This window comes from Siphateles boraxobius, unplaced genomic scaffold (genome assembly GCF_051911475.1).
Source record: "Siphateles boraxobius isolate OS27281-9 unplaced genomic scaffold, OSU_SipBor_1 184, whole genome shotgun sequence".
NCBI lineage: Eukaryota > Metazoa > Chordata > Actinopteri > Cypriniformes > Leuciscidae > Siphateles > Siphateles boraxobius.
In genome coordinates this window covers 70,572-97,412 of record NW_027508793.1, presented here as the reverse complement: position 1 = coordinate 97,412, position 26,841 = coordinate 70,572, and the positions used below count along the sequence as shown (strand labels likewise).

General features: G+C 37.8%; 1 protein-coding gene across 2 annotated transcripts in view; it reads right to left on the bottom strand.

Moving 5' to 3' along the window:
* wwtr1 (WW domain containing transcription regulator 1) overlaps window positions 1-26,348 on the bottom strand; it is a 57,749-nt gene extending 31,401 nt beyond the window's left edge. The window contains exon 1 of one of the 2 annotated variants that reach the window (XM_077233719.1): window positions 25,542-26,348. In XM_077233719.1, the coding sequence (XP_077089834.1) occupies window positions 25,542-25,954 (413 nt within the window). In that variant the 5' untranslated portion in view covers window positions 25,955-26,348. The remainder of the gene's footprint in view (window positions 1-25,541) is intronic. The other variant, XM_077233720.1, reaches the window with a different exon arrangement.
* Window positions 26,349-26,841: the final 493 nt, after the last annotated feature.

Sequence of the window (26,841 nt, the reverse complement as noted above, 5' to 3'; positions counted from 1 at the left end):
CGCGATATTTTTTTTTCCGATAACGGTGATATGATTTTTAAACACATTTTCGATATTTCAATATACATAGCAGCATTTGTCACTGACTGACGTTAGGCGTGCAGCCGTCAGAAAGGGCAGAACAAAATTGGCTACTTTTGTGATGACACAGACACGCAGCCACTGCTCAGAGCAGCGGATCTCCAACGCGGCAAGTTTCAGCCACAGAATGAGCGCCCCTGACCGCAATACAAATGTGACTGAACGAGCTTCCACAAGTTAGGAGAAAGCAGACGAAATAGTTGATAAGAGAGGAAAGACTTATTCGGTGGTATAAATTCAGTGGTGTTTCGGTGTTTCAGCGTGCTGCAAAATGTGCCGGAGTGTGACTGCCGAGTCAGACTAGCAGCGGAAACAACTCAGACGAGGATCAGGAGATAGACTGTGTCGATGCGCGCGTCCGCGGCCAGGAACGTCGCGTCCACACTCTAAAAATAGCTCACCGAAAGTTCTAATGAGCAGGTATCGCTCCCTGTGAATGTCCTAACGCGCACACACACACGCACACGACGCGCAGAATCCAGTTCTCTTTCTTTAGCGCTTGAATAATAACACACACACATTTATGCCAAAATGTCCGTTTTGTATCCTCACAAGAACAGTCAAAATGAGTTAAATAAAATCTTAAATGAAAGTTAAGAGTAGCCTAAATGAGAAAATGAAATGCGTAAGATCCTCTCATCAGCGACAGATCTTAAAGGGACAGCAGCCAATTTTGTCTGTCAGTAAAGTTAACCAAAGAACAAAGGGGAACAGAGCAAATTACTCACTGATCTTGTCTAAAGAACGTTTGTAGCTTTAATAAGGATTAATCTATATTTAATTTATAATTTATGCAGGTTCAGACTATTTGATAACCTTATTCAATTTCTGTATATTTCAGTTTTATTTACACATAAAACATTAATGGTGAACATTTTTGACTTTATAAAATGATTATCTCAAGTCTTGAAAAAAGTAAGACATATTTTTGTTATACATAGTTTAGTAGCCTACTTTTATTTTTGGCAGAATTTATCATTATAATCAACTTAATTATTTCCTGGATTTTGTAACACCATAGTCCCTAAATTTATATAAATGCAGGAAATGGGATTTAAATCGGAAAAAAAATTCCCCCATTTTGTGCACCAAATGTAATGGCAAATGTAAATTTAAATACAGAAATGCTTTGCCATTTTACATATTACATTGTCATTTTGCATATTACATTTCAAACTGAATATTGCTACCCATATGCTTTCATAGTCTTTTAGCAGGTATTTAGAAGAGAATAAACGACGGGTTATTTCATTGCTTCATGTAGTTTGTTATGGTGCAGTACCGAAAGACTCCAGCAGATTTCATAGACTTGGCAAATTCATTTTTCAGAAGATTGTTGGAACAGACATCTGTTATGAGCATTCTTGGCAGTTTTTCTGAGGCTTTTATATTGTTCATATCGATATCGGAATTATATCGTATCGACCGAAATTAAGAAATATATCGGGATATAAAATTTGGCCATATATCGTCCAGCTCTAAGGGAAAGCCATTCCAGAGCGGAAGCACATTTTCAGATTTTGATAAAAGATTTCCACGATTTTTTCTTTCTTCTGTGTATTAACTTGCACTGGTTAATTTTTCAACGCAAGACTAGTAATGTCTGCTAACAAAGTAAAAATAGGGTCCATTTTTCAGTAACTGTTGTTAGATTTGTTTCTTTTTAGCTTTTCGTTTATTTTGAAAATTGCATTTTATTTCCGTTTATGAAAATGTTTTTTGATCAATCGTTTCGTCTTAATTATAGATTTCATTTACGAAAATAACCTTGGTATAAGCAGATTTTTTAACTGTTGAAATACTTTCTTCGATCTCAGCTTGTTCTGTGGTTTGAACATCGCAAACAGCCGCTTCTCCATCAGAAGTGTGTGTGAGTTTGGGCTGGGACGATGCCTTCATCTGACAGCGGATGGAGGAGCGCTCAAGAAACCTGTTCAAAAAGAGTCACTGCTTTTGAAAGTGATGTTAACAGCACAGAATTATAATTTTCTGTTAGCAGCATCAATAGATTTAGTTATTTACAACTCTAACACTAAAAACTATTTGAAACCCTTTTTTTGCTTCTCAAAAATAGGACTCAAACATCACAAAGTCTCAAGCGCTAACTTGACCACTGGATGGAAAGGCACGATAAATAGTTGCCGTGTTTGTGTGGAAACAGTCTCCAAAAATACTTATTCAGCAAGTGTAAAAGTGAAGCAGTCCCGCATCAGATCTTCCTCAGCTGTTGTGAAGGACTTCGGGCGGCTCGTCGTGTTACTGGTTTGGACAACTGGCCTGTGAGTGTGGGAGTGAGTGGCGCGGCAGCTGCCATTGGGTGCGCTAACTTTAGACCTGGCAGGGGTTTACTGGCTCTGTTCAGCCACTCAACTGTTTACCAGCCATACATACAGAGAGCCACGATGATCTATAGAAACAACAGTGTGCATTTATTGAGTGGACAGGTTGTGTTTGTGTAAGATCTACAGCTCAAGCTACGGGTCTGAATACAGAGATCATGGCAGCAATCCAGTGAGTCATGACTCCTGCCTTCCCGTCAGAGAAAAGCCTTATGGGAAGTTTGGGAGTTGCTTGACCCATAGCACAAATAAACGGTTTGTTCAGCTTCACAACAGGAGTTAAATACATGAGCGATACCGTTGAGTATTTTGATGATTGACTCCAGCCCATGCTGGTGTTGAGACTGATGATGTCATTAGGGCAGTGTGTTGAACAGCTCACACTGATCCATCTCTTACAGCGGAGAGATAGAGCCTCTCATCAACACACACAACTCAGGAGTACCGCTGGCCATCAAAGTCTGTGAGTGTGTGTGAGTGTGTGTGAGAGAGTATGCAGGTTTATATGACATAGGATAGTAAAACCTGAATTCACCTACACTGTGGGGACCAGCCACCGGATTAATAAACATACTCATTTTTTTTTTTTATATGTTAAAATGCAGAAAGTTCTGTGTGTGTGTGTGTGTGTGTGTGTGTGTGTGTGTGTGTGTGTGTGTGTGTGTGTGTGTGTGTGTGTGTGTGTGTGTGTGAAATAGGTAGGTTTAAGGGTCTGGTTAGTGTAAGGGGACAGATTACAGTTCATACCGTATAAAAATCATTACACCTATGGAAAGTCCCCACAAAGATAGCGAAATCTAGTATGTGTGCATGTGTGTGTCAGCGTGTGTTTGTGAGTGTGTGTGCATGAGTGAGTGTGTGTGTGTGTGAGTGTGTGTGTCAGCGTGTGTTTGTGTGTGTGTGTGCGTGCATGAGTGAGTGTGTGTGTAAGTGTGTGTTTGTGAATCTGTGTGTGTGTGTGTGTGTTTGTGAGTGCGTGTGCATGAGTGAGTATTCGTGTGTAAGTGAGTGTGTGTGCGCGTTTGTGAGTTGCGGCTTGTTTTCATTTAGTCAAATTTGATCAAATGTTTATAAAGGTGAATCCTAAAACAATATATTCTTGTCATAATTTACCACAATTATACTAATATATATATATATATATATATATATATATATATACGCCTATATATATACACTGCCGTTCAAACGTTTAAAACAAAACAAAAATCTTAATAATGTTCTTTGTAAAATTCACCCATAAACCTCAGTGAATGTTAGTCGAAACGCCACTGAAACTCAACAGTTTTTACAAACCCTTTACAGATCACTATATTGATTAGCCACACACAGACAGTTTCCTCGTGTGTGTGTGTGTGTGTGTGGGTTGAAAGAATGCTGAGTTAAATTCTAGCTCAGCATCACCCTGACAACAACCTGTCACCCGTTCCCACATCACACATTAACATATAAACACCCTCAAACCTGCTGTAACATCCTTTCACACAGTTAATGTTTAACTTCATTCACTTCAGACAGGGTGTGTGTGTGTGTGTGTGTGTGTGTGTGTGTGTGTGTGTGTGTGTGTGTGTGTGTGTGTGTGTGTGTGTGTGTGTGTGTGTGTGTGTGTGTGTGTGTGTGTGTGTCTCCTCACTGGACTGAGGTACCAAAACATTTAGTTAAACATTGGTGATGATGATACGGTGAAATATAACGTGTCATAACTTGTTTAAGTGTGTCGGGTCACCGCACAGATCCAGCGGCAGACGCTGGCACACACTTTCAGATTATTGTAGAAAAGGAAACACTTTACAATATTTTCATTAGTTAACTAAAGTTAACATGAACTAACAATGAAACATACTTCTACAGCATTTATTAATCTTAATGTTAATCTCAACATCTCAAACAAACTAACATGAACATTTTTATTAACTAATAATAACAGATTAATGAATACTGTAAAATACTTTGCTTTAATATTTTGAGTTAATAGTACAATGCTCTAATAATAAATATAAGAAAATAATAATACACAACAAAATTAATTAATTTTAATGTAAGTAAATTAAAGTTTATTGTTATGAAAAATGCACAAAATACACGTTTCTATTTCTATATAAAAAAATTAATTATATATATATATATATATATATATATATATATATTTCTCAAATCATGTTTTACTCTAAAACTGAGAAAATCAAATCCAATCATCTAAACAAGTTGCGTTAAAAATGTGAGGTTGATATCTCTAGAGTGCCAAACACTTCCACTAGAGGAATGCGATTCCCATTCATTTCCAGGGCAGTGAACATTGACCACGAACAATACACGTGTGACTTTTTTTTTAATCAGGACCATTTAACCTTATCGAATCATGTCCATGATTGTGTTTTTGTGTTCACATAGCAAGAACCAAAACCTTTACCAAGTTTCATACCATTCCGATGAAGTTCAAAATATTCTACAAAAACAACACATTTTTCGGTTAAAAATAACCAAAGAGCACCAGACGGAGTTTAAAATTTTTTTGTAAAAATTTAAAAAAAAAAATAATTAACAAAAAATATTTTGTAAATAAAATATTTTATAATGAATAAAATTTAAAATAAATATTTTGAATTACAAAAAAAGGCACAAATTTTAATCTCACAATAATAGTAACACAAAATAAAAATATTTGGAAATACTTGGAAAAGACCAAAGTTCTTCATTAGGCTAAAGGTCATGTTTGGTAAGATATTTAAATTTATATAGAATTAAAAGATGTTAAAATCCGTGTTTTTTGTTTTTCTAATTCATTCCTCCATCTTGATAATCAGCTTCATCATGAAATTGAAGAGGTGTAACTGGTTGTAGGTGTAACACCACTGACAAAAGAGCATGTGAGTCAGTAACAACTGAACTTTACTAAACTGACTAAAATCCTACATTTATTTAAAGTGGCAAAATCATTCTAACCCAAATTAAACCGTCTTTGGTTTTAGTTCGTAATGCATTATGGGATTGCCTTGCCCATGAAGGATGCGTGCAATTTTAAATGTAACCAAAAGTATCTAAAAACTAGGACTTTGAACTGAGCTTATATGAAGTGAGAAAAAATAATGTTGCTTATTTTGTACTTTTTTTTTGTGGTTGCAATTGTTGAATGAACCAAATAAACGCCTTAGCATTTTTATTTAGTTTAACTTGAAGTTGTAAAAAAAGCAAACTAATAAATACAAATTTAAAACTAATAAAAGTTTACTAAATCATTAATAGAAATTTTAACTAAAAGTAAATTAAAAACAGAAAATATAAAAAATAAAATCGAATAAATATATGAAGTTATTTTTCAAGTTTTGACTGCAAATGTCACATCCATAACGCTGAAATTCCCCAATTTTAAATAATCTCAACTAGTTTTGTGGTGTAGGTCTACGTATTTTATAATGTTAACTTCAAAATTCAAATAATACTAATAGTAATTTAAAGATGTGGTAGTATTGGATCTGGACAGGAAGCATAACTCTTGGTGTGTCGCGATTCTGCAGGTTCGTGGATCTGAGTGTTTCATATCGCATATCGTTACAGCCTTAGAATGTTAAGTTCTACTTCTGTAAAGCTATTTTGGTGAAAGTAACTCAAAAGTAATAAAGCATTACAATTCTGATACAGTAATATTGTTAAATATTAAATTACAGTAACAAGTAATGTATAATGTATTACAGTTTGGAAGTAACTTGCGCAACACTGAACCCCAGCCGCGGGCCGACACTGGGCCAAACACACGTGTGTGTTCTCCCTGCAGGAGAAAGAGTGCAGTGTGTGATGTGTGTTCCTGATGCCGGAGCTGGAGGGGGAGATCAGCAGCCACGCCAGGCTCTCGACAGCTTTTGAAACCAGCACAGACCGTTGTGCATTATCTTGCTGCGAAAAACATGATTTTTTTTTTCTTTGATTCTCTAGAGCTCAATATTCTCAATATAAACTCGTAATCAAACTGCGCTTCGTTCTGAAACCCACAGCGCATGTTTTTATTTGTCGGCGACCCGTCATAATAAAAGATTGTTGCTTTACCGTTTAAAAATTATACAAATTAAAATGTAAATATTTGCGGAGAGAAAAAAAGAATCTATAACGAGACCACGAATGAAGAACGCGTTCCCATTGGTCGAAAACAGTGGGAATGGTATAAAAGCTTGTTTTTTTTATGCAATTATGACTTTTTTCCTCAGCGATATAAACCCACAATATCAAGTTATAAAGTCAGAATTACGAGATACTGTATAAACTCGCAATTGTGATCAAATTTATGAAATGCAAGTTTATATCTTAGAGTTGCGACTACATCGTAATTCAGACTTTATTTCTCTCACTGCGGACCCAGAGCGGGTGTGAGGAGTGTGTCCGTATGCCAGCCGGCTGAACCCGGGCCATTCACTGAGGACGCAGGGACACAAAAGAGCGTTTGACACAAACCCCCGTCAGCTCATGACGGCACACAGCCGTCTTTCTCTCGTCTCAGAGTAAGTACAAATATAAAGACTGGACACATATTAGCCTAATGTCTGCTGGACAAAGCGCTCATTGTGAATAATCCTACAGGAGACATGGGAATGAACCCTGGCTCTACACACACAGACCTTTACATTCGCTTCTCTCGCACTTGGCTCTCGACTGCTGAAAAACACAATCATCTTTTTTCATTTCTATTATTTTCTGTTCTTTTTTTTAAGTCACTAATAATACACATCATAATTAACTAATTAGTTACATTGGGCATTTAACAAAGTTACCCTCATTATCAAGAACATGATCGTCATTCAATTTAAAACGCTGTTAGCAACTCATTGTATTTCCGTAAATGTATTGGATTAGTTTGAATGTTTTGATTAAAGAATAAAAAACTAAACTTTCATTTGGAAAAATGTACTAATGCAACATTTACAATAATAAACTTTGATATTGGCTTGAGAAAGATCATTTTTTTGATATTGAAAAGAAGATAAATTGTTAAATAGCTGAGAGAGAGAGAGACAGAGAGAGAGAGAGAGAGAGAGAGAGGGAGAGAGAGAGAGAGAGAGAGAGAGAGAGGGAGACAGTGAGAGAGAGACAGAGAGAGAGAGAGAGAGAGAGAGAGAGAGAGAGACAGAGAGAGAGAGGGAGACAGTGAGAGAGAGACAGAGAGAGAGAGAGAGAGAGAGAGAGACAGAGAGAGAGAGGGAGACAGTGAGAGAGAGACAGAGAGAGAGAGGGAGAGAGAGAGAGACAGAGAGAGAGAGGGAGACAGTGAGAGAGAGACAGAGAGAGAGAGAGAGAGAGAGAGAGACAGAGAGAGAGAGACAGAGAGAGCGAGAGAGACAGAGAGAGAGAGAGAGAGAGAGAGAGAGAGAGAGAGAGAGAGAGAGAGAGAGAGAGAGAGAGAGAGAGAGAGAGAGAGACAGATGGGCGAGAGAGAGAATGAGACCACCATGAGAATGAGGTCACTTTTTGATTAACTTAATGCATCCTTGCTGAACAGAACTATTACGTTCTTCAAAACAAATAAAACAAATAAATCAAACACTTACTGACCACAAACTTTTGAACGGTACTGTATAATATATTGCTGTGGTGATGCAACAGTGGTACTGTAAACCAAACCACACTATAAAACCTCCACATATACACATTAGGGGTGGGCGATATAGCCTCAAAATTCTATCACGATATTTCAAGAATATTTGCGATAATGATATTTATGACGATATAGACATTTTTTTTGTTGTTGTTGAAAATTTTCTTATTATGTTTATCTCGCCTAAATGTTTGCTCACTCATTGCGTCTTTACAATGTGGTAATTTTGTTGTTAAGAGTTTACACAACTCAAGGAAGCTTGATTTCAATCTTTGAATTAAATGTTAAATGTGTGTAGGTCTAACACCAGTATTCAGAAATACTACAGAAACATAATAAAGTAATCAAATGTAAAATCTTTTAGTTCTGTTTCCTGATTAAATAAAATACATAGGCTAATAATTCTCATTCATTACAATTAAAGCTATCTTTTGTTGTTTTGACGACAACATTAATGACAGACGCATAGCCTATGGCTGCTGTCACTTTTACAGCTAGTGCACGGATCCATTGCTGTTTTCATTATACTGTCTGTCACACTGTCACATGCGTTTTATACATAACCGACTGTGTTTATGAGTATACTTACCAAGACCGGAAGTTTTACACAATTTTGCGTTTTCCCCCCCATTAAAGCGATATAATCCGCGAAAAATAACTCTAGTTTCTCGCGAACTGTACTCTATGTACTCTCAGAGAGTGCGCGAGTAGCTTAATGGATAGTTTAAAACCGCTTGAATGTTTAAACTGATAAGAATTAAGAAGACTTGACAATTATAAACTTTAGTTACGATGCACTGATGGCCCGATTGTGCAAGAGACCATTCAGTCATGTACCGACTCCTAAACGCGCGCGAGAGAAGACGCGCGTCAGCAGCCCCGCTGAACACTCAAGCTGTTTGTGAAATTGCTAAATCGTCATCGGAGGCTGACAGGCTGCTCTCGCGCTCAGACAGGTGTTGTTGTTGTGCGTGCTAGGGAACGTAAATGCGCCATACGTCATCGCGTCGCTATATCATTGATATCGCGATATGACACTTTTTTATCATGTAAAATGTATACCGGTATTATCGTGGACGGTATGATATGGCACACCCCTAACACACATACAGTAGTGGCCAAAGGTGATGTCCAGAGGGGAAATTTGGTTTTAATGACCCTACAATTTCAATTAAATCAACTAATTATTTTATATTTGAGGGAAGAAAAAAAAAACACTAAACTTGATTAAGGTATTTATCTGACAAAATGATTTGGTAAAAAAAGGCACAGTGTTTTGTTTTACTAGGCAAAAAAGAAAAAAAGAAAATAAATGCGGACAGGAAAAGGCTCACATTGACTACAACATAATCAGTTATTATTATTTGCTTGGTTGTTGTTGCATGCGTTTATAATTTATTTGTATGTCAGCCTGACCAAAAATGATGTCCGCACAATTTGTGATTTTTCATTGCGTTATCACAAATAAAACAACTGACTCCAAGAACAAATACGCAATATTACATACAATAATACAAAATGAACACATTTTTAATAATATTTGAATAAAGGGTGAAGATTTAAATTTTCCTAGGACAGACATCACCATTGGCCACTAATGTATGCGTATATAAAATGTTAAATATTCTCATTTGTAAGTGAAATGATGTGTAAAATGTGTAATATGATGTGTAAAAAATAAATAAAAGATAAATAAATAAAAGGGGCCAAAAACTAAATCCTGTAGGAAACACTGATTCCCACAATGCCAAATGTTGCCTCATTTATAAAACAGCAATGAGAGCTGCCATAGATCTCCAACTTTATCCCTAGTTACGGAGTTGATTAGGATCATAGAGCAGTAATGATGGATGAGGCTGTCAGAGCTGCGGTTATGAGTCTGCAATAAGACACTAAGTCTCCGCAGACGTGCGACACACAGCGACACACTGCTCAGCGCTGTACTGGTGTGTGGGATTACTTCACTCAGGTGTCTTTGTGCCTCAAGGATAATCTGTTCAGGCATCGGCCTTCATTGCACAGCTATGCAGCTTTACCTGTTTGACTCTCAACACCTGCTTGATCACACTCACAACGAGCAGGAGACGATTACATCTGCAGAACAACTACAGTTCTGCTGCGCTCACGAAGATTACAGGGTCAATACAACTAGTGCTCAATATACAGCATTTGTGGCATTTTATTTCACAAAGACAAATCATCATTGTTTAATAATCATTTTTATGGTTGTTTTAGGGATTATGTTGTCACTGTCATGGTAACAAAGTTGTAAAACTGGAAATACGTTAACACAGAAAAGATTATTAAGCATTTTTCAAACTTAACACACGTATTGTTTAGTTATGATCTTTCATTCAAAAAATCTGAAAAAATCTAATCTTTCATTGAAGTAAAATAATTGAAAGTGTGTGTATGTGTGTGTGTGATGAGTTTGGAGATCAGAGACCCATTCCTCCATACAGAATCTCTGCTTCAGATTGCCAGATCCATGTCAGGGAACTGGGACGGTCATGGCAGAAGTTTCATTTTGTGCCGTGACACATTTTTGTGTTGATTTTGATGTTTGGTTTGGATCATTGTCGTGATGGAGATCCAACAATGGCCCATTATCAGATTTCTAGATTTCTGTTGGTATTTGCTAGAATCCATGATACCATGCGCCTGAACAAGAGGTCCAGGACCTCCACCAAAAAAATAGGGCCACAACATTAAAGATCCAGCGGTATAGTTAACCGTGGGCATGGGGTACATTTATCCCTGTGTGCATCAAACACATCTAGTGGGTTTGCTGCCAAAAATCATTTTTTGTTTGTTTGGTCTGACCACAGAATCCGGTCGCTTGAAGCTCCAGTCGTGTCTGACAACTGAATACGCTGGAGTTTGATTTTGGAGGAGCGAGGAGGATTTTTCCTGAAACCCTCCCAAACAAATGATGGTGATGTAGCCTAGGGGTTGTTTGATTTTGGGCTTTCTGACCCCAAGACTCACGTAATCTCTGCAATTCTCCATCCTTGGAGAGTCTTAGGCCACTCAAACTTTCCTCCTCGTCGTGCATTCAGACAATATAGACACACGTCCTCTTCCTGGCAGACTCATAACATCTTTAGTTGATTGGAACTTCTTAATTATTGCCCTGATGGTTAAAATGGGGATTTTCAATGCTTTAGCTATTTTCTTACAGCCACTTTCCATTTTGTGAAGCTCACCAATATTTTGCTACACATCAGAACTATATTCTTTGGTTTTACTCATTGTGATGGATTATTAAGGGAATTTGGCTTTTGTGTTTCCTCATATTTATACTCCTGTAAAAAAAAGAAGTCATGGCTGGACAATTTCATGTTCATACTCACCCTGGTGTGCTAATTTTTTTTTAAATATTAATGGGAATATACTTCAGAGATATTTTACTCATAAAAAAATTCTAGGGCTGCCAATAATCGTGGCAAATGTGTTTTGGAGAAAAGCCTTCATTTCATAAAGTGATTTTCCCCCTACTTTCAATTATTTTACTTCAATGAAAGGTTTTTGTTAATTATTTGAATAAAAGATCAAAAAGGAAAAGCAATGCAGATTTATTTTTACTGCATCTTTGATCATATTTACCAGGGGTGCCAATAATTCTGAACACAACTGTGTATTATGCTTTAGTATTTTAGTCAAAACATCAAAATAAGTGTACTTCTTTTAAACGCGACAAAAGATTATTAAAGCAATGAGCTAATATGTACTTTAAAGTTAAACTTTAAAAAAGTGCACTTTTTAAGTGTGTTAAGAATCGTATAAAAGAGTCTCTCTTTAAGTGGCCTTTAATTTCATTAATATATTATCTGCAAACAGTTTTCTAAAAACATACTTTTAAGATTTGAAGTACACTACAGGGCGCATTCAATCCAATCAAGCACACTTTCACAAGGGGTGTCTTCATATTTTGTCTCGAGTGTCTCAAGAGACACAATGACCTTGTTACAAATATGCAGGAAAAAAAACTATTTATTCCATTGTCATAAAAAAATCTTTCATGGCTGGAATGCCATAATATTTATGATTAATACATTTTTTCATTCACTTGCCATTGGTAGGTGTGGTAAAAAGCGTTAACGTTGGACCCTGATGCCACCTGACTCAAAACCAGTTTAGAAACTTTGACGGTTGCATGTTAAATGGTCTGTCAAATTCGATTAAACTCAAAGAAAATAAGCCATGGGAACGCTCTCGCTGCTCTTTATGATACAGATTCCTGGGCAGCAGCATAAAGGCATTGCTCTCCTGGAATGTGTATTCTTTGGAGGAGACACTTGGAGCTAATTTGACTCTTTTCTCTTCTCCTCTGGTCATACACCTTCTTGCTGGTGACGTGGAGAGAGGAATGCATGGCCGTCTATTGCGCTGCACAGATCAGACGCATGCCAGACTCTTCGTGAGTGCCTGTCCTGACAGACAATGAGCATCACGCTTAAGCTATCCTTCAGTGAAGTCCCATTAATGCATCACACGAGACGGGGCGACGCTGCTGTGAATCAGGGGCCGCCCCATGCTGATGTGGCCCTCCTCCCCGGGCCCCTGATCGACTCGAAAACAAATGCGACCACACCACCCCCCCTCGCTGCTGAATGAAACGGCCCTGGTAGAGGAGTGCTGAAAACAATACATCCACATAACTGAGGGAGAGACAAAAACTCAGTGAGAGGGAGGACTCTGTCAACAAGCCCAGAAGGAGGTGGGGCCTATCTTAGCCCCGCCCCCTCGTGGGTGGATACGCCCACAACACAGTGGGTGGTGTTCGGATAGACTCGAACACACACAACACATTTTCCAAAGCTGTCAGCTCATGCAGATGCTTTGCGTCCAATATAACAGGGACTTTGTGACTATAAAAAGACAGACTTTCAGAAATTCTAACTGAATGTAAACAGCTTCTGAACACCAAACGCAAGCAACCATGGTCGTAATGACAGTCACCATAACTTATTCATAATACAATACTTAGCTTATACATAACTTATTTATATCCTGAGAGCAGAATATCACAGAGATATGGCGGTGGGTTCTTACTTACAAAGCTTTGCTAGATAAATGAGACTCTCACCCAGCCAACATTGCATGGGGCTATTAAAGTAGATATGTTTGTCCAAGGGTCGCATGTTGGCCCTGAATTGTTCTCAGTTTGGGCCTTAAATGGGTTTGTCCATGGGTTCAGATGTTTTATTTCAAGACATTTGGCAGGTTTTTGCCCTTTAAACACTCTTGTGTGTAGGACTAAGTTCTTAAGCATCTCAATGCAAGCCTCCATTGTTAATTTCAAAATGTCATTTTAGAGCTAGTAACAGAAACTTGACCCACTGACTAGTGCAGTTAATATGAGAGAGAAAGAGAGAGAGAGAGAGAGAGAGAGAGAGAGAAGAGATTGATTGATTGACACTGTGTGTCTCTCAACAGTGTTCGCCAGCAGTGTCTCTACTAATAGCGAAGCTGTAAGTTTAACTGCTTCAAAAACAGCCATTTTACTAAACCGATATTGAGAAATGTATTGTAGCTTTTTATATGCAAATCTATTTCATTGATAAAGTCCCACTTATAGATTTGCATATAAAAAGTTACATTACATACACATTACACTACATATAAAAAGTTACAAGAAGTTTCTGAGTGCATATGTTTCCGTCTCCGAGTTTGTGTCTGTACTGTATGTGTGTGGGAGAGAGACCGGAAGAAACAAAGCATAAAACATGTGTTTTATTTTGTGTGAAAAACATGGAAATATGTTGTCATTTTACCCTATTGTTTGATATATTTATTTGCTTGGTCGGTGTCTGTGGCTTGGTCAGGATCTTTGAAATAAATGAAATCATTTGACGAAGTGATATGGAATCGTAATGCGGTCAAGACCTGCCAGGAACTACTTTAGCTGGAATTAATATGCAATCAAGTATCTAATATTATTTCAACATATTATTTCCACAATAAGTACTCTTTTTAGAAGTATGCTAAATTGTATAGGGTTTAGAAGTATAAAGGGTATAGAAGAGAGTATGAACCAGAGGTCATGTTAGACTTTCACACTGCCGTCATTTTTATGGACATGATCGTAAACATTCTGTCATAATCTAACTATTAGCCTACCCACCATTTTCATTTTCATATTTGAATGATTATAAGGCATATAATAGCTTCTGTTTTCGTTCATATTTTCATTACAAACTTACAGGACAAGCTATAGGGTAGGCCTATGTTATATTATGAAATATTATTTCTTTTATTATGAATATTATTATATTCTTTTATTATGAAGAAACTTATTAAGAAACTTAATTATGTAAGTGTAAGTATTATGGCTGCTCAACTGTGATTGACACCTTCAGATTTGTCCGTCACTGCTCAAATAAACTCTGTCAATGACGGAAAGTTTTCGGTTAACGCGACTTCTGGTATAAACATTGCTAGACATCTGCTTTTGTCTTCCACAGTTTGGAATGTCACATGGGTGACTAACTAATGTGAAATATTGTAAGAAAAATATTTTTTTGTGTGTAATATAAGAAGTTTTGAGTGTCTACGCTGAGAACTGTGATTGCAGCTCAAGCAAAGATTTACAGGGATTTTCTGCTCTTATGGAAAGACACCGTCAGACAGCAGGTGTCAAAACTATAAACTTTTGTTTTTTTTAGGTACGTAATTCTTATTTGCCTTGTATTTCTTCTGAAATGCTCTTTGAAGTGCGTACCGTGTGTTTATTGTTTTTACTGTGCCCAGAGCGTCCCTCCAGCCATTATTCTCACGGACAAAAGGAAATGAGCAGCTCCATATCCTGCAGACAGAGCCATCGCTTTCAACTGCTTATTGGAAAGGGGGAGCGGAGACGAGGAAAACACTGGAAAATACCTCTCAGAGGGCAACAGTGCACTCAGACATAACATCCACGCCGAAACAATCACGGATAAGCACTACTAAAACACTTCAAGCGTAAAAGTAGAGGAATGGCTACAATAATAATTCAAAATCCTCTCAGGGAAACGGAATAAAATACAGGTTTTAAAATTGTGTGCTAATGATAAGAAAATATTTTTTTGGGGTGAACCATTCCTTTAAGTATGAGCAATAGTAAAAGTGGCGTTTGCCTTAGCAAGCAACACTACTGAAGAAACGGAAAACAGCTTTTGGGGCCGTAGTTTAGGTCACTATCTGTGAACTGACTGAGATATGAGGGCCGTGTGCACCGAAATCTCCCATCCTCCCCTGCTAAAGGGTTACAGATGTCTTCCCAGAAGGGGATGTCTGTTGACGGTCAGCAACACTGTGTACAAGAGCCACTGAAGGGCTACAAACCTGCTGCTTTATTTAAACGTCGTAAAACACTTTGGCATTGAGCTCAGAGGAGCGGCACTGTACACAAAGCAGTCTCTGTCCAAACACTTCCAGCCTCTATCTGGCATTAAACGCAAAATAAAACGCATCTGGATGATCGACTGATCTGTGCAGAAGAGCCTAGTTAAGTTAGTCACTTTCTTTGCTCTCTTGCCAGGCGAAATTTAATAAAATTAAAGCCCTGACTGCAGAAATACTCTCTTATCTATTTGATAAGACCGTCCATGGAGGGAATCAACCATTTAAAGAGGTTCTTTGTTTTCAAATGTTTAAAGTGATGGCATCGTGGCGTAAGTTACGTCTCCGCATCACTAAAAAAGGTAAATAAGCGTCTTCACCCTGAATGTGTTAACACATTAGTGAAATTTCATAGGCAAGAAAGGTCTGTTGTCTGTCGTCAATAGTGTAGAGAAGTATGAAGCTCACACACAACTCGCTTTCAAACCAAGCAGCTTTCTTTGGGTCAACTTGAACCTGTTGTGAAATCTACGCGGGGAAATCTTTTAAAATGACCAACTGCATGGATTTCTATTGAAATGACTGGATTTCGCCCACAAGAACAAAGACGTGAACGCTTGTTGTAAATAGTTCCCGTGTGTTCTTGCACCTTCAAATGAAACTTGAACAGGTTATTACTCACACAACTAGCTATAAACATGTCAACAATGTATTTTAACTACTTCAGCTAGATTCTCCTCACACTGTAGTTGACCTTTTTAGAGGACACGAACATCCACAATAGTGTTCCAAGTGATAATATGGAGATTGTGTCAAATAATTTGAGTACTTGTGTTGCTTTATGAATTGCATAACACATTTTGGAATAGAACGATGTAAAATCAAGCTTTTTCGGCATGAAAATGCGATTTCCGCAAGTCATTTGCCTGTTCAGACCGAATGTGAAATAAACGGCGGATGGGCTGAATAAAAATGCAATCTTACTCTCTGACAGTAGGTGGCGCTTATAGAAAAGTAGACGTACAGAGATATATTTCATTCATTCTAATTTCCATTTCTGACAGCCTGTTCACACAAAGTGACAATTATTGTGTGTGACAAACATTTTACTTTGCAAGACTGCACCTGTTCACACTGAAACACGTGGCATCAATGTACCTGTTATTTTACAGATAGTTCTTCTAATCACTTTTCCAACCCAAATTAAACTGGTCAACCAATAAGCTTTGCACTTTTGCTCACATGCTGTTGAATAAAATTTTGACTTGATTGCAATCACAAACTATTTTGTTAAGCTACAGTGAATAGCAGAGGAAGAGTTTGAAACTTATTCTCTGTACTCTTGTATTTGGTGTTGTTTGATAAAAGCACCATTGCGAAAAGACACAAATACATTTGAAACCATGTAAACTGTTTGACTTCCTGTCTTCTCTTAGAAAAGAGGGTGTGAGAAATAGAAAGTTGCGCAGTGTTTTGTAGGGCTGTAGCGATACACTGATCTCACGATACGATACAATATTCGGCTGACGATACGATATATATCACGATATTCAGCCAATGATACGATTCAATATGATTAGATACACTTACATCATTTTCTGAAAGATTTAAAGGGGACAGAGTGATTTTGGTGACATCTTGTGAGTCTTCCATTTACTTGGAATGAATTAATTGAACTGAAAACTGAAAACATCAATTACACAATATATGTCTCTGACTGGACAGAGAGTACAGCTTGCAAATGCTCGACAAAATGAATCAAATATGTGTTGAGAAAATGAGTTCTATTTATTGAAACACAACTGTGCAAACTGTAGATTACAAGCCTTTGAAAAGTAAATAAAGTGCAGTATTGCAATTAACAATGGAGAGTTAAAAAGTGCAGCAAGTGGCCTGTTCTGAACAGTTTCTTTGCACTGCATTTTCTTTGACAGCTTTTTTAGCTTGACACTGAACATGTGACATATGCTTCAGTTGTGCGCGAGGTCCAGCCGTTGCACGTCAGGGAAACTCTCTCCGCGCTGGCCAGGGAGGCGTTGACGTGTGCTCTTGTATGTGTACGGCCTGGAAATGCAAACCTTGATGAGGTGTTCGCGGCTTGGAACAGGATAGCGGGGCTCCATTGCGTACACCATGCGCCTAAAGCCGGCGTTTTCCACTACCGAATATGATTTTTTTTACATTTTTCTTTTTTTACTAAGCCTATTTAAAATCATATTTGATTGCAGAGCGCCGTAGCGCATTCGCGCAGCACTACCTCTCTCTCTCTCTCTCTCTCACACACCAATCCGTACCTCGCGCACTTTCTCACTCACGGAACACCGCTGCACAAATCTTTCCAACACAGCGCTGTCAATTTCGGAGACACAGCTTTTAAAAAAGCTACTAGCCAGCATGCAATGAGCCTAGCCAACAAGGAGAGCTAAGTTATTGTTTGAATACAGCTGGATTTTCGTCAATATCGATGCACGCGCGCAGCTGGCCACTAGCGGCAGGTTGACCAAATCACTCTTCATGCAACGCGAACAGGGGTTAACACGGGGGATTTGAATGGGACTTATGTACCGATACTCGAGGCCTAAAAAATCGATACTTTCTTGGGAAAAAAATATCGATTTATATCGCAGAATCGATAAAATCGCTCAGCCCTAGTGTTTTGTTAGATTGGGTAATTCTGCTTTTCTATAAACGCCACCTACTGTCAGTGCGTAACTTTGCATTTTCAGTCAGTTTGTTATTTTTTACGAAAAATGGCATATGAAAAAGAATCTGACTGAATTTTCATACCAACTTCCACATTGGTCTGACCAGGCCAAGTCCATAAAAAAAGAAAAAATGTTGTGAACGTTCATATTATTCTAAAGTGCTTTAACAAAAGTTTGTTCTTATTAAAATGTTAATCGCATCTAATTTTCACACCAAACTTTAGCCTTGGAGTGAACAGGCCTTCAGAGCGTGCAGAAACACATACTGTGTGTCTGTCTTTATAAACAGTCAGAAAAGATCATGCTTCAAACAAAGGCAGAAGAACACAGTCTAGTCCTGAGGACCATAAATAACAGATGTTTTTATGTATTGGATACGTGTGTGAGCGCAGAAGCCCCATCAGCTGCTGCCGTGTGTGAAGCGCAGATCCAGTGTTATTGTAGACGTCAACCAGCTTACTGAGCACTTCATAACACTGGCCTTTGTCTGAAAACACCACAATACCACCGACTGTTTCAATGGAGCACCATGTGATTGAGTTACTAAGTTACAAATAAAACGCATTATAACACAGAGTGTAGTATGTGTAAAAGGCTAATTACATTTTCTGCATAAAACATGAGTGCTGCATGTTGCTGGGGTGTTTTGAGTGGGTTCCAGTTGTGAGGTGGTTACTTCATAGTCCAAGTCAACTTTTATGAAAAGTGGACACTTTAGCGTACTTATTACGAGGGATGCATCGATAAAAAGAATTTGGTCAATACTGATATTTCTTTAAATATTTGAAAGCGGATAACCGATATATTGTCTGATAAATCTAAATCCAGATTTTTAAATAATATTTTAGAGCCTGATTAAAAAAACACCATTCACCATTGAATCCATGCCCCGAACACACAATTATGTTCTCATGATTGATGATGTTTAATGTAGCCGATATGACAGACTTGCGCTGCACATGTTGCCTTTTCCTGTATTTAGTGATTTCAATCATATTTCAAGCAGTTCAAAAGCATCACGCTGAACAGTGCGCATCTGAAGTGTTAATATATCGGCCAAATCTTCTTATCATGCCGATAACGATAACTTTAAAAAATGAACATTTATCGGCCGATACCGATATAGTGGCTGATATATAGTGCATCCCTACTTATTACAGCAATGACATACTTTAGAAGAATGTATTTCAGACACATAACTGCATGTTAATTGCAATTCAATTAAAATGTATTATAGTTTAAATTTATATTACATAAAACTTGAGAGTGTTTTTTACCAACTTAAGTAGGACTCTTTCTCTTTATATGTAATTTCATAATTCTGTCTGTGAAATGTTGTTAAAGTTACTGCTGAATGTACTGACAAGCCTACTTTAATGTCATTTCCATTGAAAATTGTAAGTTGTGTATTTAACTTAATCTGTAATTACACATTTGTAATGAGGGAGTTGCAATTAAGCACATTTAAAATATATTAACATTAAATGTAATATCTAATAACACCTCAGTTAAAATTAAAAGCGAGTACAAAATGAGTGTACGACTTTAAAGCATGACAAAAGATCATTAAAACAATGATTTAAAATGTATTTTAAAGTAAATCTTTCAATGTGACTGTAGCAAAGTGCACTTTTTAAAAGTGTACTTAAGTGTGTTAAGAAAAATAGTCATGAAAGTTTGCTCTTTAAGTACACTTAATATTATATTATCTAACATTAAAGTTTTGAAAAATATATACTTTAAAGATTTGAAGTAATACACAAGTGTACATTCAATATAGTTAAGTGCACTTCTTTCTCATGAGGGAAAGACGCCCATCTCACAGAAGTCTTCATGACGTTCTGTATAAAAACTGTAAGTTTGATCACTCAGATAAGAATTTTGTGATGTATCATTCATCATTTATTTTGCTAGAATCCAGCCAGTAAAGATAATATTCGTTATGCTGATGTCCAGATACTAAAAATGTCCTTTAAATCTAGATGTGTCTGAGTGAACTGACATTTCACTGCAGTTAGAGACTCATTTGTTTACAGCAGACAAGTTTATAAAGTCTCTTTTATCTTCATTTATTTATTTCAGTTCTGCCCATCTCTACAAAGACACTGGTGTTCAGCGCTCAACACACACCATTTCCTTCCAGTTTAATAGCTTTTATACAGTTTATATCAGCGAGTCACGCAAGGCCCTGAAGTGTTTCTGGAAAAAAATCAGTGCTACAAAGAGACTTTTGTGTTTGTATGGCAGCTTTCGGCGGAGAAGAAAGAGCCAGCATCAGACGACTGGATCTTCAAGCCTCGGACTCACGCGCCGGACAGGAAAACCCTCCGGCCTCGAGCGGCTCCCGTCCCGTGCCACGAGAGTCCACTCTCAGTCTCCAGGAACCCATCTGTTGCATTTAATGGCATCTTTGGTACACATTTCCTGCAGACTGGGCCCAGACCTAACTCTGCTAACAGCTCCAGTGTAAAGTAGAGCTGAGATTCAGACGTTACCTCTGCTTGACACAGCACATCTGGACTTCAATAACGGCAGAAGGGGATTGTGTTTAATAAACCAACCAGTTGCTACAGCAGAAGCGTTTAGTTTACAGATTGAGTTGGATCGAGCGAAATGTTCCTCCCGCTCATTTCAAACGCTTCTACAGCGACTATTATACATCACACCCACTGCTATGAGTTTATTTACAGCAATATCAGCGTCATCGGCCAGCCAGATCAAACGCTAGACAAACTCCTAATCATTACCTCAGCGTGTTATTTAAAGACCCGCTGGGTTTAAAGACGCGCAGCTTTGTTTGATGCGTTGACGTGATTTCCACTGAAACAGGAAGCTGAGGTGAGTTTCCCTCACACTGCGAGTCGTACTTGACGGCAGGGAATCAGAGCGCGGATGATGCGCTGGATTCAATAGTAGAGCTGTGAATAAATTCTACCCATTTCATTTTTAACCAACGTACAGTTGGAAAACGGGATAAAACTCGAGCGTTTGAGCAACCGAACACACACACTCCCACCCATATTGCTCCGTGACGTGTCAACGCACGCATCGGCCAGGTGCTGTTTATAGCAGAGGGGGCGGAGCTTTAGATTCTAAAGAGCATTTGATTGGACTGAAGATGTGATGAGAAGCTGAAGTCCGCGGTGATGTCATAAAAATCCCTGATCTATTTTAGCGGAAGTGAGAGACTCAATGCGGATGTTGTCATTATTTTGAAACACACCAGCTTATTCATAACCTTAAGGCTAACATATTCATTCTAAAAGCTAAAAAGCTTAAGTTATGGTTTCAGGGGGTCTTTAAGTCTATCTGTTATGTGCCATTTTCATTTACATGGGTCAATCTCACCAAACCTGTCAAGAACATGGATAAATTCCACTCCAAAAAAATAAAATTAAAAGAATTATAGTTATTAGAGATTAAATGAGATTTAAAAAAATAAATATTGGTGCAGAAATAACATTTTGGGTGAAGAAGGCATGTTTCCATTTAAAGTTGCAAATTTAACTTATGCATAAAATTGGAATATGGCATAAAACATTTGTGAATAAGGCAGCGTTTCCTTCCAATGTGTTCAAGAGAACACAATCGTCAATTCCTGGGAAACGGAACAAAATATCAGTAATAAAACTAAGTTTTCTCTTTTCCCTCCATCATAAACGAGTGTGTCTCAGAGCGTCAGACGAAACTCAATAAACGCTGTCATGATCTCTAGCTTTGGGATGCTGGTGTTTGTGAACACACTCGTGTGAGACGCACTCGTGTGAGAATTAAACCAAATCATTCTGATCACACACTTCGACTCCGGCGTTTCAGAAACACCAAACCAACATCTGAGATGCTGCGATGTGATTGGTCCCTATTTTATTCTATGAAATTTTTTTTAAAAGTCTTTTGTTTTGAGGGGATACTATGTGCTGCAGGGAGGTTTTCTGACATCATGTATCTCTCATGAATCCAGGATTCCAGGCAAAGAAAGCAAGTATTACAGAAAGATGTGAGCTGGCAGTGATAACTTATTCACAGCTTATCTTCAACATAATGGAGGAAACTGGCCAGCAAAAAGCCTGAAGGGAAGACATTCTCCTGCTTTGCATGGCATCAAAAGAAAGCATAATTACAGACTTAAATTCTTTCGCCTCACTTCACTTTAGATCAAAGCTGCGTTGGTGTATTTGTTTTAGAGCAATAACGGTAAAAAAATAAACCACATGCTGAAAGATCCTTTATTTTCTCCCTGTATAGTGAAGTTGGGCAAAGAAACAGTTAACAAATAGTTAAAGTCTCCCTGTAGTCAATAATTTTATCTCTTAAAACTCTTTGATCACCAAAATTACATATTTAAAAGTTTTCTTCCTTTCAAAAATAAACTATTCACGCCTTAAAATATATTGAATGTAACTCGACACCCTTGCCTCATTTAGTATGCGCGGTTCTATGAATATGCAAATGAGCCCCGCCTCCACTCACTCACTCACTCAGAGATCCACTCGTTGACGATCACACCTTGATCTGACTGGTTACAAGGTAGTTTGTGATGTCAGAAACACCAGCGATTTCAAACCGTGTTTTTGAGACTGTCTTTGGTTCACTGCAGTTTTAAGCAGAAAATACTCAGCAATGCTGTCGACTTATGAATTTACACATGGTTTGTCTTATAGAATATTAAAAACACCACATAGACACATTAACAACATTAAAAGCTGTATTTCACCACAGGGGGACTTTAACCGTTCTAGAATTTGCACACTTATTTTTTTCCCAGTATTTTTTAATGACTATTTTCCACGAATAGACTGTGAAGTAAATCTTTTTTAATTAAATTAGTTTGATTGGTGCTGATACTCAAAACTGTATGAGAAAACTAGCAAGTTAGTGTCATTTCATATGAATTTGTACTATACAATTACAAAAAATAAAATAAAAAGTAAGACCGTCAGTGGGACGTAAGCAGATCGTACGAAAAAGTACATGATATGTACGAATTTCATACGAATTAGCCACCAACTCAGCAAAATGTTCAATAGTTACGAGATTTGGTTATAGAAATGTGCTGCTTCTCTTTACTATCAAACAACAAACTCAATAATCTCTGCACTGAGACGTTCAAGCTGTAGCGTCTTGAATTGCAAGTCGTAACAAAGATATCCAGAAAAATGTTTAGGCAGAAATAAGGGGGGTCATGTGACGCTGGAAAGAGATACGCGTTCCCTAATAGTGGGGGTGAACGACAACCAACAGCTGCAACAATCCAGAGAAGAAGAAGACATATCAGTCTCTCACACTGACAACAATGCTCACGTCCCGAGCCTCAACACATCATCTGTGAAGCTGCACATGTACTGACACTCACAGTTCAGACGCTCATCACCCACAGGTTGGATTGGTGTAATTGCAGGGTGTGTGTGTGTGTGTGTGTGTGTCTGTCTGTCCGCTCACTGAATGTGTGGCAAGCCCTGGCACGCTTTATCACGAGTCTCACACAGAGTTTCAGGTGAAACACAGACGGAAACTCAGAGAGAAGAGCCCAACACTATCTGAAGTCATTTGTAAGTCGCTTTGGATAAAAGTGTCTGCTAATCAGAGCATCTAAAGTTACGTAACCGCATTTATACGTATTTCCACATTTCTAATCTTTAAACTTCAGTGAGTGTATCACGGTTTCTACAAAAATATGAAGCAGCACAACTGTTTTCAACACTGATAATAATCATAAATGTTTCTTGAGCAAGAATGAATCATATTATACTGATTTCTGAAGGATCATGTGACTGAAGACTGGAGTAATGATGCTGAAAATACAGATTTGATCACAGGAATAAATTACACTTTACTATATATTCACATAGAAAACAGATATTTTAAATTGTAATAATATTTCACAATATTACTGTTTTTAATGTATTTTTAATCAAATAGATGCAGCCTTAGTGAGCAGAAGAGACTTCTTTCAAAAACGTAAAATAAAAAAAACTTAATTACACCACACTTTTGACCGGTTTTGTATATAAACCCAAAAATGGCTTGCATACAGCAATGAAAAATGCTAAATGCGAATAAAAAAGTACTAACCATTGCAATAGAATCAGTCACTTGGTAATACGGCTAATACTCAGGGCCAATCTGCTGTAATTTATGCATTTACAAAACTGTCAATATTCCTCTTCAGCATATGTCATATTATTTTGGGCCTACGCACAGTTAATAGTATACATGTCTTGTTTATTTTGCCACATTGTTTCCAGTGTAAAATCTGGATGCTAAGGCAAAAGCAATGGAGAAGCACTGATTTAACAGCCATAAATCCACAAACAGGACCAATACAACACAGAGAACAGACGAACACGACTATTGGAGGACAGAGGAGGCTTACTAACTGTTTTAACATGTAGGTGAGAATTGATGTTGCTCTCTAGTGTCAGCAAATAAGATTTAGACGCATTAAAGCATGTTTGTCTCCTGAACATGGTGTGATCCTGAGTTAATCTCAGCGAGTCGACGTCCCACCGGGCCGATCACAGCCCTGCTGACTGAATCAGATAAGACCAGTGTCCCCAGGGCCACAGAAGAATAGCTGTCTCATTCCTGAAGAGACGCAAGTCAAAACACACATTTACATTGAGACACACTGAGATATGCTAAACACATCCTTATCAAGGTGAGAAAGAGCCTTGATCATAGGCTTGCAGTGTGAAGCATGCGTTACACACGACAGTATACGCAGGACCGGGTGTTTTTGTCTTTCTGATCCACGCCCAGATACCGTTGTGTGTGTTTCAGACCCACGCCTTCAGCATTAGTGTGTTCACAGGTCAAAATGAAAGCTTGAACGCGACTGCAGAGATTTCACCAGTGTGAACGCGCGCACTGATTCGGATCAGAAACCGGTTTAGAGATCACAACCTATTGCCCTTTAAATGACACACAGTGATGATGTTTCGAGATGAATCATCAACATCAAATGTAAATAAAGTGAAATTGAGCAATTTTATAAATAAACCAAGTAAATGAAGTACTTGGTTTTTTTTATAAAATTGCAATTTTGCCTTTATTTTGAAATTGTAACCCCCCAACAGTTGTGTTTATCCATATTTGACAATTGAAACAACCCATATTTTTTGTGTATGGTAATATATATATATACTTCATTTACTTGGTTTATTTATAAAATTGTTATATTAACATTTGTTGTGGATATGGATAAACACAACTGTTTGTAAAATGTTTTAAATATTACTTAAAATATTTGACCGTTGAAACAACCCAGTATTTTGGTACTTCGTTTATTTATAAAATTGCTTTATATCACTTTATTTACATTTGGGTTTGCTCTAGAAACATCATCACTGTTGTTGTTTTGATTTTTTCCTCAAACATGAGTTGAAACAACCCAGTATTTTTTTGTTTTGTTTTTATTTTTGAGTGTAACGTTAACTGATTTATGTGTCAGTTAATGTAAACTGTGTGTGCTGGAATCTCGTGAGAGCCGTGAATAATTAATATGGCACTCACTTGAGAAAGTACTTCTGTCCGTTGGGGGTGTAGGCCATCTCCCAGCCCGGGGGTAGCGGCAGCTCCTCGGCCACGTCGAAGGACTGGTGTCGGATGTGCGAGTGGTGTCGAGCGGGGTTCGGGACGCCCAGCGCGCCCGCGGGCAGCTGCAGCGACGCCGGGGAGGAGTGCGAGCGGACATGCGTCGCCTGGAGCCGCGGGGGGAGGCCGCCCGAGTCCGTGCTGGACTGCCGAGAGTGCGAGCCCGAGTCCGGCTCCTTGAAGAACGACTCGGGCAGATGCTTGTTCCTCCAGGAGCTGCTGATCTTGGGGTTCATGACGGAGTTGAAGAGAGCCTCCAGGTCCGTGTCAAGGTCTTTGGCGACATGGATGACCTGCTGGCCCGGTAACGGCTGGAGAGGGTTGCCGCTCATCGTGTGTCAAACAATAACAAACAAGCCGAAGTTATTCGATTAAAAATGGCCTGTGAAAATCCTGTAGGAACTTCTTTGGTTAGGCCTGCTTTTTTTCTTTTCTTTTCTTTTCTTTTCTTTCTTTGGTAAAAGTTGTTTCGCTCGACTTTAAAAGCTTTTAAAAGTCATTAAAAAAGTTGTCATAAAGCTAAAGGAGTGTATGTCATGTTGTCCCGCATTGAGTTTTTTTCCCCGGAGATTATTCCTCCTGCGCTCCGTAACTTTCCTGCGTCCGCTGGCGGAGTTTCTGTCCCGATGGAAAGTTTGTAAACTCAAGCTTTTCCCCTCTCTCTCTCTCTCTCTCTCTCTCTCTCTCTGTCTCTCTCTCTCTCTCTCTCTCTCTCTCTCTCTCTCCGCGAATCCTGTATCAGCTCATGAATATTCAACAACTCTGGAACTCATGAATATTTAATTATCACTGTATCGTTCATAACAGAAACAATGGACTATAAATGGATTATGAAATTAACAACTCCACAAATAAACTCTTTTTTTAATTGTATTGTTGCTATTGAATGATATTCGAAACCAGCTTTTTAGTTATTTATTTATTTTTTAAAAAGTATCATAATTATCTAAATATTTTATTGTAATCCATTAAATTCGTTTATAATTTCAATGTACTGCTTTTTTACTATGTTATATTAAAAATGTAAATATATGTATTAATATTATATGTTAAATATTAATCATATGTTTTAATTAAATTTTAAACAACACACTGGGTATAAATAATACATAAGTTTATTATAAATTCGACATATTATGCATTTAATCATCAACTTGTTAGTTCAAAGCAATTTAAAATATTACAAAACACCTAACATTTTTATCCGGAATTCCCAAAT